The sequence below is a fragment of the Myotis yumanensis genome, unplaced genomic scaffold (genome assembly GCF_028538775.1).
Source record: "Myotis yumanensis isolate MYYU_CA2020_CCGP unplaced genomic scaffold, mMyoYum1.0.hap1 SCAF_3, whole genome shotgun sequence".
Classification (NCBI taxonomy): domain Eukaryota; kingdom Metazoa; phylum Chordata; class Mammalia; order Chiroptera; family Vespertilionidae; genus Myotis; species Myotis yumanensis.
Window position 1 is genome coordinate 23,543,503 of NW_027223754.1, and position 15,365 is coordinate 23,558,867.

General features: G+C 47.7%; 1 protein-coding gene across 3 annotated transcripts in view; it reads left to right on the top strand.

The window, feature by feature from the left end:
• Positions 1-15,365, top strand: part of PLEKHA2 (pleckstrin homology domain containing A2) — a 72,348-nt gene that overhangs the window by 25,455 nt on the left and 31,528 nt on the right. For all 3 annotated transcript variants that reach the window (XM_070408438.1, XM_070408436.1, XM_070408437.1), the window contains exons 2-3: positions 774-937; positions 13,599-13,655. In XM_070408438.1, the coding sequence (XP_070264539.1) occupies positions 797-937; positions 13,599-13,655 (198 nt within the window). In that variant the 5' untranslated portion in view covers positions 774-796. The remainder of the gene's footprint in view (positions 1-773; positions 938-13,598; positions 13,656-15,365) is intronic.

Consider the following 15,365-nt stretch of genomic DNA (forward strand, 5'->3'; position numbering starts at 1 on the left):
CGATCCCTCCTTCTTTCAGTTACAAGTGGCCCCCAGGTCACAGCACAGTGAAGTGAGTGAAGCGTGTGGCCCTGCCACGACGTCACGGGAACCTCAGGTTAATTCTTTGGTATCTTCACGGATCCCGAGGGGCTGGCTTATGATTGAATTCCTGGCAAAGTTTTATCCAGGCATTTGAATGGGAGCTTAAGTCCTTTCTGAAGTAGTTTCTTTATGTATAAAACTGGGTTATAACCTACTTTCCAAGGCTTTTGTGAAGAGTAATAATAATACCTAGTGTTTATGAAGAACTTAATACGCACCAAGCACTTAATTTTCACCAAAATTGACATGTGAGATGCAGGTACTGTTATTATCCCCATTTTATAGATGCAGAAACTGGGGTGCACAAAGATTACATAGTTTGTGGTCACACGGTAAGTGGCCAGAACTGGAATCGGAACCCCGGCCTTTGACCCAAAGTCTAGGCGTGTATCCTCTATGCATGTAAAGTTGCCTAACACTCTGCTCGCTACATAAGAGAGCCGCAGGGAAGTTAGGTGATACATGTCACTGGGTTTTGATGACTCCTTACGAATGGAATTGGTAAAAGGTTTCCCGGGGCTGGTTGGGGGAAACATTTGGTGCCCCGGGGAAAGAGGCTGATGCAAGAAATTGCCAGGCCAGCTTCTCGCAGAGGTGAGTCAGGCCAGAGTGAGGTTCCCGCAGGCCCCGAGGCAGGGCCCACTTTACCCTCCTTCTCAACCAGCACCTCCCTCCCTCCTGCCATGCAGGGTGATGTGAGCAGAGCCCAGGAATGCCTTATGTGGATCGGCAGAACCGAATCTGTGGGTTTCTGGACATCGAGGAGAATGAGAACAGTGGCAAGTTTCTGCGGAGGTACTTCATTCTGGACACCCAGGCCAACTACCTTCTCTGGTACATGGACAACCCCCAGGTGAGAGGCCACGGGGGAAGGAGAAGGGTGGCTGGCTGCCTGTCACTGCCTGGGAGGAATGCACATGGCATTAGCCTCAGGGCTTCATTTCTCATGGGCAGCACTGACCTGCAGGTCAATAAGGAAGGGAACCCCACCCCCTGCTCTCCCACCCCCACCCCCACACACATGCACGCACATACAGGAAATCATCCCCGATTTTAGCTTGAGAAGAAACTCATCTCTCCTGACCCAGGGGATCTGGTGTCTTTTCTCACACTCAGGAATGTAATACTGACAAAGTCAGGCAGCGGCCAGCCAGGCTGGACCCAGGCTCTGCAGCCTGGGTTGCTCCCTCTCACCTCTCTGGTTAGGGCTGTGGCCTTGTGGCTACTCCTGCTCTTCCAGTCTGGGGCCCCTCCCCGGCAGGGAATGTGACCTGGTTCCCCGAGCTGGACAAAAGTTGGACTTCTCTGGTCTCCTGCATCGAGTCGGGAGTCCCAGTACTGGGTTGGAGGCGACCCTGGGAGTCACCTTGTTTTGCCTCCTTGCACTGTAGATGAAAAAAGCTGAGTCTCAGACATTGGAATCAGCAGGGGCCTCCTAAGTTTTATTGCCTTGCCTGGGAGTCCCGGAGTCGTCCCTGGTCTGGGAAGAAGCTCTTGCCCTGATGTGGGACCTCAAGTCTTTTTTTTTCTGGGGCTGGGAGTGCTTTGGGTCTTTCCTTGGCACCGCCCTAGAGCAGTTTGGTGCAGTGAGGCTCCGAAGACTGGCGTGGCCCTTAAACGGCAAGATCGTGTGGCCATGTTGGAGTGGGGAGGGGTGTGGGCCTGAGATTTGGCTCCGGTTCAGAGACTTGGGAAGAGGAAAGTCTGAGTGTTGGGGGATGGATTCGGTCTTGGAGATGTGAAGTAGGGACAGAGTCCTGTGAGTCTCTAGGTCATTATCTGGGGACTGGCCCTCTAGAGGCCTTTGGCATTTGTCCTCTGAATTTGATGGCTGAGAGAAAACACGATGGATAACAGCAAACATACCCAGAGGTCAGCTGCCGTGACTCACCCTCCCCAGGAAAGACTTAACCCTAAATAGAACTGTCCCCCCTGTTTCACCCCCCATTCCTGATCAACCTTCTGTTGGTTACTCTTATTTAAAGTGCGGAGCATGCAGACTAAAACTTACATGCGGACGCTTATGTCCTTGACTGAGCCTGGAATGCTTGCCTCTTGCGATGTTTTGTTTTTGGGTGTGCCTTCAGGCTCTGCTGTATCATTTTCCCTGCTTTTGCTCTGCAGAGGTGCCCACAGCTGAGTCAACAGATCTTGAAAGAAGTAGCATCTTAGGTGCCACTTCCCCACCGTTGGAGGAACTCGAAATCGAGTCCTGTGGCCGGTAGATGTGATTTCTGGCATGCCGGGGTTGAGACCCAGTGACTTATGGTCTCCGAGTCTGATCATTCCTTTTCCCTTTTTTCCACTGCATACCTTCTCCCATGTACCTGCCATGTTAGCTCAGGTAATTTGAATGTATTTCTGTTTGGATTCAGCTGCTTAGTGCTATGCTTTCTACTAGGATCATTCTTAATGCAAATTCTGCCTGGCTGTTGCAGCTACCTCCCCTGAGAGTTGGACCCTCCTTCATACTCTGGGCCACAGACTGAGTCTTTTATTTATTTATTTTTAAAAGGTATATTTTTATTGATTTCAGAGAGGAAGGGAGAGATAGAAACATCAACAAGGAGAATCATTGATCTGCCTCCTGCACGCCACCTACTGGGGATCTTGCCCGCAACCCAGGCATGTGCCCTTGCCCGGAATCGAACGTGGGACCCTTCAGTCCACAGGCCAAAGCTCTATCCACTGAACCATACAGGCTAGGCCTCACAGACTGAGTCTTGCTGTCAGTGACATGTTACCCAAGACCACAGTGTCACCATTTCCAATCTCAAATGTTGCCAGTTGTCAGGGTTTCTCTTGCTCTTTCCTGCCTTCTGGTTTGACTGTCCCTTGGTTCCAGAACCTGCAGTAACCTTGGATGCTGGGCCTTGGGCTGCTTCCTGGGGTGTCTGGGGTCAGCCTCTGTGCAGGTCGCACCCTCCTGTGCTTCCCTGCCAACGGAGCTCTCAGGATGCTCTTTGTGCTAGAGCTTTCTTTGAGCTTGAGTTACCCTGGTTGGAGATTCTTTACATTTTCCCTGGAGGCAGAAATTTCAGCTGGCTTGGCACATGCCTAAAAAAGGAGAGTCTAGCTGTGACACAGCAATATTTCAGAACATTTTACTTCTTTAGTTGTTGGCTTAGCTCTTTGTTGTGTTAATGGCCAAACAGCCATTCTAGACTTGAGAGTGGATATTTTTGTAAGTTGTAGAATAGTGTTAGTGAATAGTTACTACTGTGTGCCAAGCACTGTTCTAAAGACTTCATTGGTCTTCATTTCATTCTGACAAGAGTCTAATTGGTAGGTATTATTGTCCTCATTCTTAAGGTGAGGTGGGTGAGGCAGAGAGGGGAAGAGCTTTGCCCATGGTTACATAATAAGAAAGAGGCAGGGCCAGGATTCTAACCCTGGCAGTCTGACTCCAGTTCCCCTGCTTTCAGGGCTGATAGTGAGAGAGTCATCTTACTCTTGCCTGGGAGGAAGGAAAGCTTTCAAAAGTAGTCTCTGATTAAGAGATAGAAGCCAGAGGACTCTCGGGGCTGGGAGCTCCTAGTTGGCAGGGGGCTCATCTGGCTTAGCTTTTGATCCACAGTGTCCAGCATTTGATGAATGTGTACTCACTGAATGAATGGATGAATGAACTAAAGAGGCCCAGGTAAAGAGGTGGTCAGAGGGAGGCCTTTATGAAATGCTGAGTGCCCCACACCACTCTCCTGGGGTTGGGACATGGCCTACACCCAGTGGAAGTTTTGTAGAGTGTCGGGAGTCAGGAGAAGGGGGACTGGAGCTGGTCCCGAGAGCAAACTGGAGGGTTTTGTTCTGTTCCCGTGAAGAGAGACATCGGGAACTCCCTTTGGACACCTTACTTGTATAGGGAAAAGGAGACACCTGATATAATATCTTAATTATTTAATAGACATTAATAAGTGGGGGGTTTTCTGAACCCAGGTCTCTGATCTTTGCCTGTTTAAGCTATGTGATGTTTATGGAGCCGGTTTTTACTGCCACTGTTACTACTGTTATTACTCACTGAAGGTTGTACTTACTGAGTCTTATTGAGTGGTTACATGCATTGCATGTATCATGTCATCAATTCCTCTCAAGAATCCTGGGACTCAGGGACGATTGACATTCTGACAGTATTCTGCAGGGTGCAGAGAAGTCTGGTGACTTTGCTGAAGGTTGCACAGGTGGTAGGTGCAAAGCTGGAGTTGGAGCCAGGCCTGTCTGACTTGACTGTCTGCACTCTTCATCCTTGTTTGCTTCCTTCCTCCTGCTGATGTTTGTGCTCAGCCTGGGCAAGGTCCTGTAGACGAGATATTTGCCACAGAGAAGCTTCAGGTTCAGTTGGGGAGATGAAGACAATATACATAAAACTAAAATGTGGAAAAGCCGAGTCCATTTTTGTAATAGGACTAGAGGCCCAGTGTATGAAATTCGTGTACAGGTAGGGTCCCTAGGCCTGGCCAGCGATCAGGGCCAATCGGGGCCTTCTGGCTGCTGGCTTGGGCCTTCCTTCCCCGGCTGCCACCTGCCTGCCAGGACCTTCCTTCATTCCATGCTGCCCCTGGTGGTCAGCACAGGTCATAGTGAGCAATCAAACTTACGGTCTCCCGGTCGAACTCCCGAGGGAACACTCTACTTGTTAGCCTTTTATATATGTAGATAGCATATCATGAAGTTGAAGTGCCCAGATGCCAGTATTTTGGCTGAAGGAGAAGGGGGTTGCAATGTTCTCTGCTGCCCATCTGGGAAAGAGGAGGACCTGGAAGTGGAGTCTTGGATGGTTGTCAGCTTGGGAGGTAAGAGATCAAGGATCGAATCCTGGCTCAGCCACTAAGCTATTTTGTACTTATGCAAGTCATTTATCCTCCCTGGGCCAAGGGCACTCGAGATGGTCCTTAACATGGCTTTTGGCCCTTTATGTCCTAAAGGGCTGAGAATAGGGTAACATCCTCGAGTTCAGCAACACCATTTAGCACGTAGTTGCTACACGTGCCCTGCGTGCCAGACACCATCAAATGTTGAGGCTTCAGCAGTGAACAGGACAGAGAGTTTGCCTTCATGGAGCTTACACCGTAGCTGGGGAGCCAGATGACTAAATGAAAATGCGGCAGGGAGAGCTGCCGGGCATCCCTGTATGGAAGGGTAGCACTAACTCCAAATCTGAAAGTGATTGCTACAAGTGATTCACATTCGTAGAGCACTTTACGGGTTTGGGGGTGTTTGCACTTACAATTTGGTTCTTATGCACCCTGGAGGGAGTGGAAGAGGAGGGTTTTCTCAGTTGTATGGGGCAGAGGCAGCACCAAGGAGGGAGGGTGAGCCCGCCTGGTTTGAGGGTGTTTAAGGTCCGGTTCCCCAGACGAGGATTTGTGGCAGGTTCTTTATTAAGGAGAGAGACTGAGACGGTCAAGTGTGCTGGGAGCAGGACAGGGAAGGGGAGGAAGCCAGACAAAGGCGTGAGCTCAGGAGAAGTCCGCAGAGGGTAGGGAGGCCTTAGCCTAGTGCTGCAGGAGGGCCGAGAGTGAGGCCTAAGGGTTGTCCCAAGAGGGCTGAGCTTCCGTATGCCCCGCTGGATGGTCACTGGTTCTGGCTCTACAGATGTGTGCGAACGGCTCCCATGGCCCAACGGCAGCCTTCCAAAGTAGAGCTGCAGGTGCTGGCCATTGTAAGCACAGCAAAACATGGAAACAGGAGGCCAGCGACAGTGTCTGCTCCAGGGAGGAATCATGCATGTTAGGGGGCAGCCTGTGTGGTCCAGGTACACTCTTGCACTCTGGTCAGAATTTAGTTTTGACGTAGTAAGGTAAGGAATCAAGTTTTTTTTAATACAGGCACTGATGACACCAAACTGATCTAGGATGAAACCCATTAGCTAAAAAGGACCCCTATAAATGGCAAGTTTCAATATTATTGATTATGGCCACTGATTTGGCTAATGCATTTAAAAATCAATATGCTGACAATTTCAAGCACGCAAATGATTCTTGAATAGAAACAAACGTTAGCTGGATTTTCCTTAAAGAATTTCTATGATATGACGGCAACAGCACTTGTATTTTAATTTAATGTTGGTCCCTATCATGCCAGAGGGGATGACATCCCTTAATAAGGCTTCTCTCCTTTATTACCGTGACCTACAGAGTAACTAAGCATGTTTTAGTTGCACAGCAACGCTTATGTTCCACCGTCTAATGCCTGCTTGGCCAAGTAATTGCAAGACTAAATTATACAGCCCTGAACAAAGGAGAAACAGGAGCACGAAAACGGTATTGCACTAGATTGTTGTTCTTGTCAAATTTACTCTGTAAAATGCCTTTTCTCTCTTTGACCAAAAAATGCTCAGATGCTTTTACTTTTCAAAGGCCATGATGTGAATTTTGGAACAAAATGCCTGTAATATCCAAAAAGATTGCATCTCTGCATTTCTCCTGGTTTACTTTACTTTTATTTTATTTTATTTTATTTATTTTATTTTATTTTATTTTATAAGCTGAAAGCAATTCTTTCCATTAAAAGGGGCAAAGAGCTTTAACTGTGTTGACAAAAAGGTGAATATTTGGCTGCATCTATTAGAAAGCATGTGGAGGAGCGGTAGGAAATTATATTAATACGTAATGTATAATGGACAATAGTTTTGGTCTTAAAAGCTAGGCAAAAATAGTGTGTGTGCATTTTTTAAATTGCACAAGGTTTTCTGTATCAGAAACCTTCTTGAGCAAAATTTGGCTGAAATCCAACGACATTGAAAAGATTTTTGTCTAATATGCTTCACCCTGTCAAAATGCCAAGAACCAGTGAGGTAACTTTCTTTAAAAACTGGCCACTCGATGCACATGGCACATAATCTGAAATGTGGCAATGCTGACACAGTGACAGCCAGCTTCCTTCCTCCCACTCCTGTTCCCCACATACATATTCCTCTGGCCAGAGGCAGTATTGCCACTTTCATGTGTGTCTGTCCACAGATATTATCTGCATATGCAAGCATTGTGCTAATTCTCAGATCTTCAACAATTGTGTGGGCAATGTGTTTTTACTTCATGGATTTTGTGTAATTGGTATATTAGCTACCTATGTGACATGTGATTTCAAGGGTTAAGTAGAATTTCTGGCATGCTTTTTGTCTATTATTTTGTTAGAGTGAGAATGCAGAATTCCTTTGGGGAAAAAATAATCCCAAAAGAAGATTTCAAGTGACAGATCTGTATTTTGGCTAAAATGCAAATTAAAATAAATAAATAAATGCAAATCTGCTCAGGGTGAATCATTATTAAATTAACATTTTAAGAATTAAAACTATGTGTGGACTTTTTGAGAGTTAACATAAAAGGCTGTAACTGTAATTTTGTTTTATGTGTTGTCTATGGTAATCTTATTTTTAAAACAATTCTTGTCATTAAAAAAATTTTTTTACTTTTAGAGAGGAAGGGAGAGAGAGAGAGAGAGAGAGAGAGAGAGAGAGGGAAACATCGATGTGAGCATGAAAACAGCAAACACATCAACTGGCTGCTTTTTACTCACATGCTATAGGGGATCCAGCTCATAACCTGAGCATGTGCCCTGATCAGGAATCAAACCAGCAACCTTTTGGTGCATGGGATGATGTCCAACCAACTGAGCCCCACTGGCCAGGGCAAAATAATTCTGTCTTTATAACAAGGTGTACTTTGTCTAAAGTAAAAAGAAGTACAAACTAAATTAAAAAGAAGTATAAACTAAAAAGCACTTTTGGGCAATCATGTTAATAGTTAGCACTACTTAATATTAGAGTCCAAGCAGCTAAAGAGATAGAAGCTATGAAAGTTAGCAGAGGTTTTAATAATGCAAAACATCGGTGATGACTATTCTAAGTTTTCTTAAAATTCATCTTGGTTATTTGTTACATTTTGCTTTAGATTTTAACCTTGTGCGTATGTTTTTACTATATCTCTTTATACATCTATTTTAAAATACTTTATGTATCTATTTATATACAAGAATGCCATGTCTTTAAGTCACTGTCACCAGGATTGGAAGAGGAAATAAAAGAGCTAGGAATACAGAGGCCAAGAGACTTGCACATCATGAAATCCATCCTGGCTGAAGCCGGTACTGGGTGCATGTCAACAAGAAAGAGACGTCCAGATGATAGAATGGGAGCATTACACCAGCACAACAGTGTATGATAAAGAATTGACTTTTCTTGAAGAGAAATACTAAATACATCTTTTGGACTGGAGAATGGAGAGAGTAGCCATGGACATTTCACCTTTCTTCCAATTAGTATTAGGAAATGGAGCTACAGGGTAGAGGGGAGATGTGTTTGATATCAGAGTGGCAGGTGAAGTCACTACCCGGGTCCCTTAATGCCTGGGGACAGCTTGGTGAGTTTCCTTTGGTGAGGACTGTGAAGTGTGGGGCAAAGGGAATTGTGCTCTCCCCTCCATTCCCATCATGCTGCTCTTCTTAGGCAAGTCATTTTCCGAGAGTCAGTGTCTGGCCTCATCTTTTGGTGGTTTGAGTTGTGGTTTCAGCCCATGGGCAGTCATGCTGGCTCATGCCTCAGCTGTGGGGTTTCCACATGTATTCTCTTCCCCCTTTTCTTACTAGTTGACCAGCAAGCTAGTTTTGACTGCCTTCTGTGTTCCTTGCTGTCTGCTAGGAGCCCTGGAGAGACAGAAGAGAAGGTACCAAAAGAGGGTACAGGCAACTCTCCTTCCCCCTCTCCACATTCTGAATTCCTGGTCTTTTGGAGTTTGGCACCTAAGAGCCAGTTTGACTAGTTCCTGCCCTGCCCAGCTTGGGCAACTCTACAGAGCCTCTTTTGGTGTAACCCGGCTGGTCCTGCTCTTGTATTTACCTTTCATTGATAACCAACTCTTAGATAATGAGCAGGTCCTTGTACATTTGAAGGATTGTCTCATGGGAGGTGGCATGGTAGAAAGGAAAGTGCATGGGATTTGAGAATCAGGAAGGGTTGGGTTCCATCACTGGCCTGACTACTCAGGACCTCTGTCCCCTTGGGCAAGTTGCTTCACCTGCTCAATCCTTAGTTTCCTCATCTGTAAAATGGGCTTGTTGGGATTAAGTGACAACGTGTAAAAGTACCTAGCAGCAGGCCTGGTGCATAATATACTCTAAATATATGTCCGTCTCTTTCTTCCTTTCTCAAGCTGTGCTTTGTCAAAGCAGCAGATTGGTGCTGGGAGCAATGAGCTCTGTCTTCTCTCTACTCCTTGAGGAAGTGTCTCATGGTGAATGATGAGGCATCAACAGAACCTTCTAGTGCTGACATTCTGTGAATTTATGAATCTTTAGTTAGGTCTTCTGGTCATTTCTGTGCTTCTTGTTACTTTCACTAGAAGAAGGGACAATTCTTCAACAAGAAATAATGTTGCATCTAGAAAAAAGGCTTACCATGGGAGATATGTCATGGGAGGTGTGGGCACTTCAGCTCCTGGCTCAGTGATGGAAAAGAAACAACCCTGTGCTTTCCACTCACAGAGAGTGGGAGTTCCTTTGAGGTCCTTGGTGACAGAACATTTGAGCAAAAAGCAAGATGACAGCAGTGTCTTCATAAAGCCATCATTTAACAGGAACCTGCCTTGTGCCCTCCATTGTCCCAGAAAATTTAGAAGTGCCAGAGGTGTACAGGTTGCTCCTGACACAGTTGCTGCCAGCTGTGCATACAGCCGGAATCCCTTCTCCCTTCCTGCTCACTGCCCTGCCCTGCTCTTCCATGTCCCTGTTTACTGCTGCTGCAGCAGCCAGAGCCACTCTGTGGGCTGTGGCTGGGCGTGGCCCTTTCTCTCACCTACTGCTGTGTCTCCAGTGCAGAGCCAGCAGGACCAACTGTTGTCTGCACCAGTGGTCCTCGGGCCTGGTGGCACAGAGGAATCCCCGGGGACATTTAAAAACATATAAGTGGCCAGGCCCTACCTCAGACCAGTAAAAACCCTGGGAATGAAGCTTGAATGTTAGTTTGTTTAAAAATCTCCCCAAGTGACTCACATAGCAGCCCGCCCTCCAGCCTCGGTACCCACTCGTCATCTGCTCAGGTGCTCTCATCTTAGATGCTTCCTGCCCCTCTTCCTGGCCCATTCTTCGCCTCCTCTTCCCAAGTCCTTGACCCCTTTTTAGTTGGGACTCAGCCCTTCATGTCTCCCTTTACTCAATTCCTGTCCCACAAGAGACCTGCTCCAGGTCATGGGAACTGCAAAGTCACGTGCCACCCAAGTTCTAAACATGAGCAAATCTTCCCAAAGGAATGTTTGCCCACGGCGGTAGAAGCAGCGTTGCCTTCCAGTCCTCCATGAGGGCAGCGGGCGTTTGTGGACTGGTTTGGGAACTAAACCACCATACAGATAGTTTTCTTTTAAAAATCGATGAGTCAGCTGTGTAGAGGAATAAGATTGTACTTATGTCCTCATTGTGCTTGAAATTTAGTAAGAAGAGACAAACTCACAGAAAAATACTCTACAGTACAGAATTCAGAACTAGATTTTGTCACATAGACTAGCTGTTCTCAAACTTGGGCCTATTAAGGGACCACTTGGGAGCGTTGAAAAAATGTTCATGTTCTGCCCACATTCTGCTTGATTCTGATTCAGTGTTTTTCGGGTGAGGCTGGAGCCTGGGCCTTTATTTTTTTTTTTTTAATATATTTTATTGATTTTTTACAAAGAGGAAGAATGTGGGATAGAGAGTTAGAAACATCGATGAGAGAGAATCATCGATCAGCTGCCTCCTACACACCTACTGGTGATGTGCCCGCAACCAAGGTACATGCCCTTGACCGGAATCGAACCTGGGACCTTTCAGTTCGCAGGCCGACGCTCTATCCACTGAGCCAAACCGGTTAGGGCAAGCCTGGGCCTTTTAAAACAAGCTCCCCCGGAGGTTCTGATGTGCAGCAAAGTTGGAGAAGGCTTGGTGTACGTGAACTCAGTGAGAGGCGAGGCCAGGGCAGGCTGTGGTCAGCGGAGCAGGCTTCAAGAAGATGCTATTCCCCTAGAGCAGACGGGGCTGTGGCCGGGAGGGGCGGCTTGCTGGTCCCCGACACCCTGCCCTTCCCCAGGTGCTGTTTCCTGGTGGTCCTACCCGGACATCTGGCTGCTGAGGCCCTCACCACTCGGCACGTTGGCACAATCTTCCCTGAGCAAGAAGTGTCTGCCTGGGGCTGCCACACTGGCAGCGAGCTGTCACCATTAATCTCCTAGGTCCAGTAATTGGAGTGGACACTGAGCTGTCGCTCTGGATCAAGCCTATGATCCTGGGGCTGTTTTCTCCTGTCGCTCATTTCCCTCTGGGAGGCGAGGACAGTGCGGGGGAGGGGAACTGCTTTTGCAGACGTTGGTCATATTTTCCTGGCTTCTCCTGGTGGAGAGGAGGTACACGTGAGCCTTCCGCAGACCGTGGGTGGCCTGTGGGTGAAGGGAGTGAGGACACCCCCGGGGTAACTGGGCCCAGAGAACTGCTGTCTCTTTCTCTCTGGAGCAGAGGACTGAGGGTGGAGCAACTGTGGAGGGTGGAGAGGATGAAGTAGTTGAAATCTGATCGGCTCCTATCTGTCATTACGCTTGGGTTCGTGTCCGAATGGTTCCCCCAAACCTACTTCATTACTCATAATTCAAGATAGGGCCCTGGAGGCCTTTGGGTTGTGGTTTGGAGCCAGGAGACTGAGTTGTGCAAGACCAGGCCTGAGACTTGGCATCTGCATCTTGTAATTAGCATGCGGGTCAGAGATAGGAACCGCCATGGCTCAGCTCTCTATGTATTTTCACGTCACTCTCCCAACAAGCTCTGCGGCCGGACTTATTATTGCACACAGTCCCGGTGGGTGCACTAATGTCCTTTAGCTAGAATTCCAACAGCTCAAGCTTTTTAAAATTATAGTGTTGCTTCTATAAGGGCATCGGGGTGAAGTGAGGAGACCTGAGCTGTGGTTCAGGCTCTGCCACCAATTATGTTGCCTTGGACAAAGCCCTTCACTCACAAGTCACTTTGCTCAGGAGCAAGATGCGGGGCTGGTGCTCAGTGTCCAGCCCAGGCCTGTGGCTCCATGGGGCTCCGGAGGCCACGCAGACCTGGGCCTGCTTTTGGACACCTCACTCCCCAGGGAGCTGAGTGTCTGCCTGGGGTGGTCTACGTTCCCCTCTGGGGTAGTCAGCTGCTCACGGGCCTCCTGGGTGCTGGGGTTCCTTTTGGACTCTGATTTAGGGGCTGTAAGGCCTATCTCTTTCCTAAAAAATAAAACAAAATGCAGTCACTGTATAATGAAAAATAATGAGTCAATCCGATCACCCAGAGTTGAAATGCTATTTTGGTTACTGAAAGGCAGCTTTGAGACTTATGGTCTTATTTACAAAAGGGAGTCGGGTGGGGGGGTGGGGGGGGGGATTCTTTCTAGATTTCTTACTCTAAAATTCTAAGGCTCTAAGAATCCTTTTAGCATGGTGTAAGTCCCATCCATTTTCTCGTGAATAGGATATTTCGCACATTTCATTTGCTTCAAGTGATGTATGCTGATTTAGAAGGACTAATAATTGGGCCTAAAAGGACTCTTCCCTCTTATCTAAGGGCCTATTTCTTTAAGGGCCATCTCCGGAATGACAGGTCATTTCACTGTTAACCCTTTAGGAAATTTACTAAATTCCCATCATCTAAGAGCCACCTCTGTTTATTACTTTGCCATGACCCAGGTAATGGGGGCTTCAAGGTTATTCTTTAAGGTTTATAGAAACAGTTTAAGAGGTTATAGACAGATTCTCAGGCTCATGGGGGAAGACATTTTCCAAGTTACAGATCAGGAACTCCACAAGTGTAATGTCTTAGCCATTTCTTTGCTACACTGTCATCCCTGTGTCATTGCTTCATTTCTGACAATGGAGAAATTAGAAAGCCAAAGCGATTGCCAAGTTAAATATTGCCACACATGGTGCCTGTGAATTTCTTGCTGTTTGAGTAGTTTATTGACTTCGTGTTTTATGTTGTGTGGACATTAGCAGCCCTGTGAAGTAGACTGACCAGCTGTACCTTTTATTTCTGTATTGTGTGAATCTGTACCCGACTTATTACGAGAAGACTTTGAAGTGGCCTAAAACAGGACCAGGCCAACAAAGGGATCAGATTAGTCAGGACAGAAAAGTATATTTGCTAACACTTGTTGAGAGTCACCTCTGGGCCAAGTGCTCTTAAATTTACTCAGTCTTAACAACTGCCTTGTGAGGTAAGCACTGTTATCAGAAGGGAAAACTGAAGATTAGTGGAACTTCCTCATAGTCAAATGATGGAGCCCACACTTTTACCACCTCCCTGTAATACATAAGCCATGGGTAACGTTAATGCACACATATAATGGCAAGAATGACCACTGTTTTACAGGGGAGGAAAGGGAGCTACAGAATGGGTAAGTGACTTGCTCAAGGTTGCAAAGCCAGGAAGTGGCATAAATAGAACTGGAAGCCTGGTCCCCTGCCTCTTAGTGCCGTGTCCGTGGCCTCACGTGGCATCCTTCTTAAAATGAAAACCATATTTTGTTTCAGAACCTGGCAATTGGGGCAGGAGCTGTTGGATCTTTGCAGCTGACCTACATCTCGAAGGTAATGTTGGCCTGGAGCTCGGGGAATTGATATTCTGTAAGTAGGTTTAGTATCTAAACAAGAGGAAGTGTCACGTCCTTCGGGCGTTAACAGTTGGGGGTGTTGCATGGGCAGCTCCCCCTTCCTCAGCACTGCCTGTGGAAGCCCTGCTGCTGACCGGGAGTGGGCGGAGTGTGGTCAGCAGCTTCTTGGAGGGGGCCTTGCAGCCTCTTTCTCCTGGGACACATCAGTCAGCGATGCACTCAGCTCCAGCAAAGGAGGTATCAGTTGGTGTGGGTAGGAGTGGGACATGACCCTTTTTGTAATTGGAACAAGGAGGAACACAAAAACAACAACAAAACCCCCAGTAACTGTAAAAGATACTCCCAAAGGGTGTAATTAAACAGGAGCAGCTCAGAAAGAGTGGGGACTGCACTGGACTTTTATCAATCACCTGGACAGGATACTGCAGAGGGAAGGCTAAGCTACCCGGAGAAGGTACTCCGGGGTACCAGGGAGCCATGCAGCAGCCAGGTAACTGCTGTAGCGTCTGACAGGTGGGCTGACAAGCCACCCCCTGGTCTAGTTTGTGCAGACGGTGAAGCAGCCCCTCTTTGGTGCTGAGATGCGTGGAAGGGGGGATGGGGGAGGAGCTGGTTGATGATGCCCACATGTAGCTGCTGAATTCAGCTTCTTTTAGCGGCCCCGCCCTGGAGGCCTTCTCCAGGGCTGATCCACGAGGCAGCAGTGATAAAAAAAGGTCAGGGATTTAGAGCCTCACCAGAAAGAGGAACTCTTTGTCCAGTGAGGAGAGCCAGGTGGCGCCCAGCCAGTACTAAGGCCCCGGAAGTCTTGCTCTCCCCACACACCCCTCACTTCAGGCCTCCGGGCACCTCTGCTTCCTTGTCCGGGTTCTCCCACCCTCAGGGGGTTGAGATGGGGTGAAGGGGGCCATAATCTGAACGGCTCCTGGCTCCTTTTTGTAACAAGCTTTGGGAGTCCTTGGGTTCAGCCCCCCCCCCAATCTTAGCTGGTCAGGACGTGAGTGGCGGCTGCAGGGGCTGAGGAGGGTCTGGCAGAAACAGCTGGGGGCAGAGGCTGGCTGCAGTGCAGAGTCTAAGCCTTTAGAGCAGTGGTTCTCAATCTTCCTAATGCCTCAACCCTTTAATACAGTTGTGGTGATCCCCAACTTCATTGTTACAAATTGAACATAATTAAAGCGTAGTGATTAATCACAGAAACAATATGTAATTATATATGTGTTTTCCGATGGTCTTAGGCAACCCCTGTGAAAGGGTCGTTTGACCCCCAAAGGGGTCGAGACCCACAGGTTGAGAACCGCTGCTTTAGAGAGAGGAGATAATGACCTGGGGGCAGAGGGAAGGCCTGTGAAAGCTCAGCTTTGTGCAGGCCTGCGGTAAGAAATGCGGCTGCCTCTGGACAGGCAGGACAGCAGCTTGGGCCACCCCTCTCCTGTCCAGACTTGCTGGATGTTTCTCTAGGAGGTTCAGAGAAAGAGTTCAGGATTCATGAAACCCCAAAACCTGCCTGTTTGAGAGGGTTTGGGAAGATTTTTATGGGAGAAGAGTGACTACAGTCTCTTGCTGAATCGTAATTTATAAATGTGGCTCAGAGGAGGGTTTTTACAATTCTCAGCTTTGGAGGCAGCCTCATTTAGAAAGGATGGACCTGCCTTTTTGCCCTTCCTGGGAGAGACAGGCCTGCTTGGGC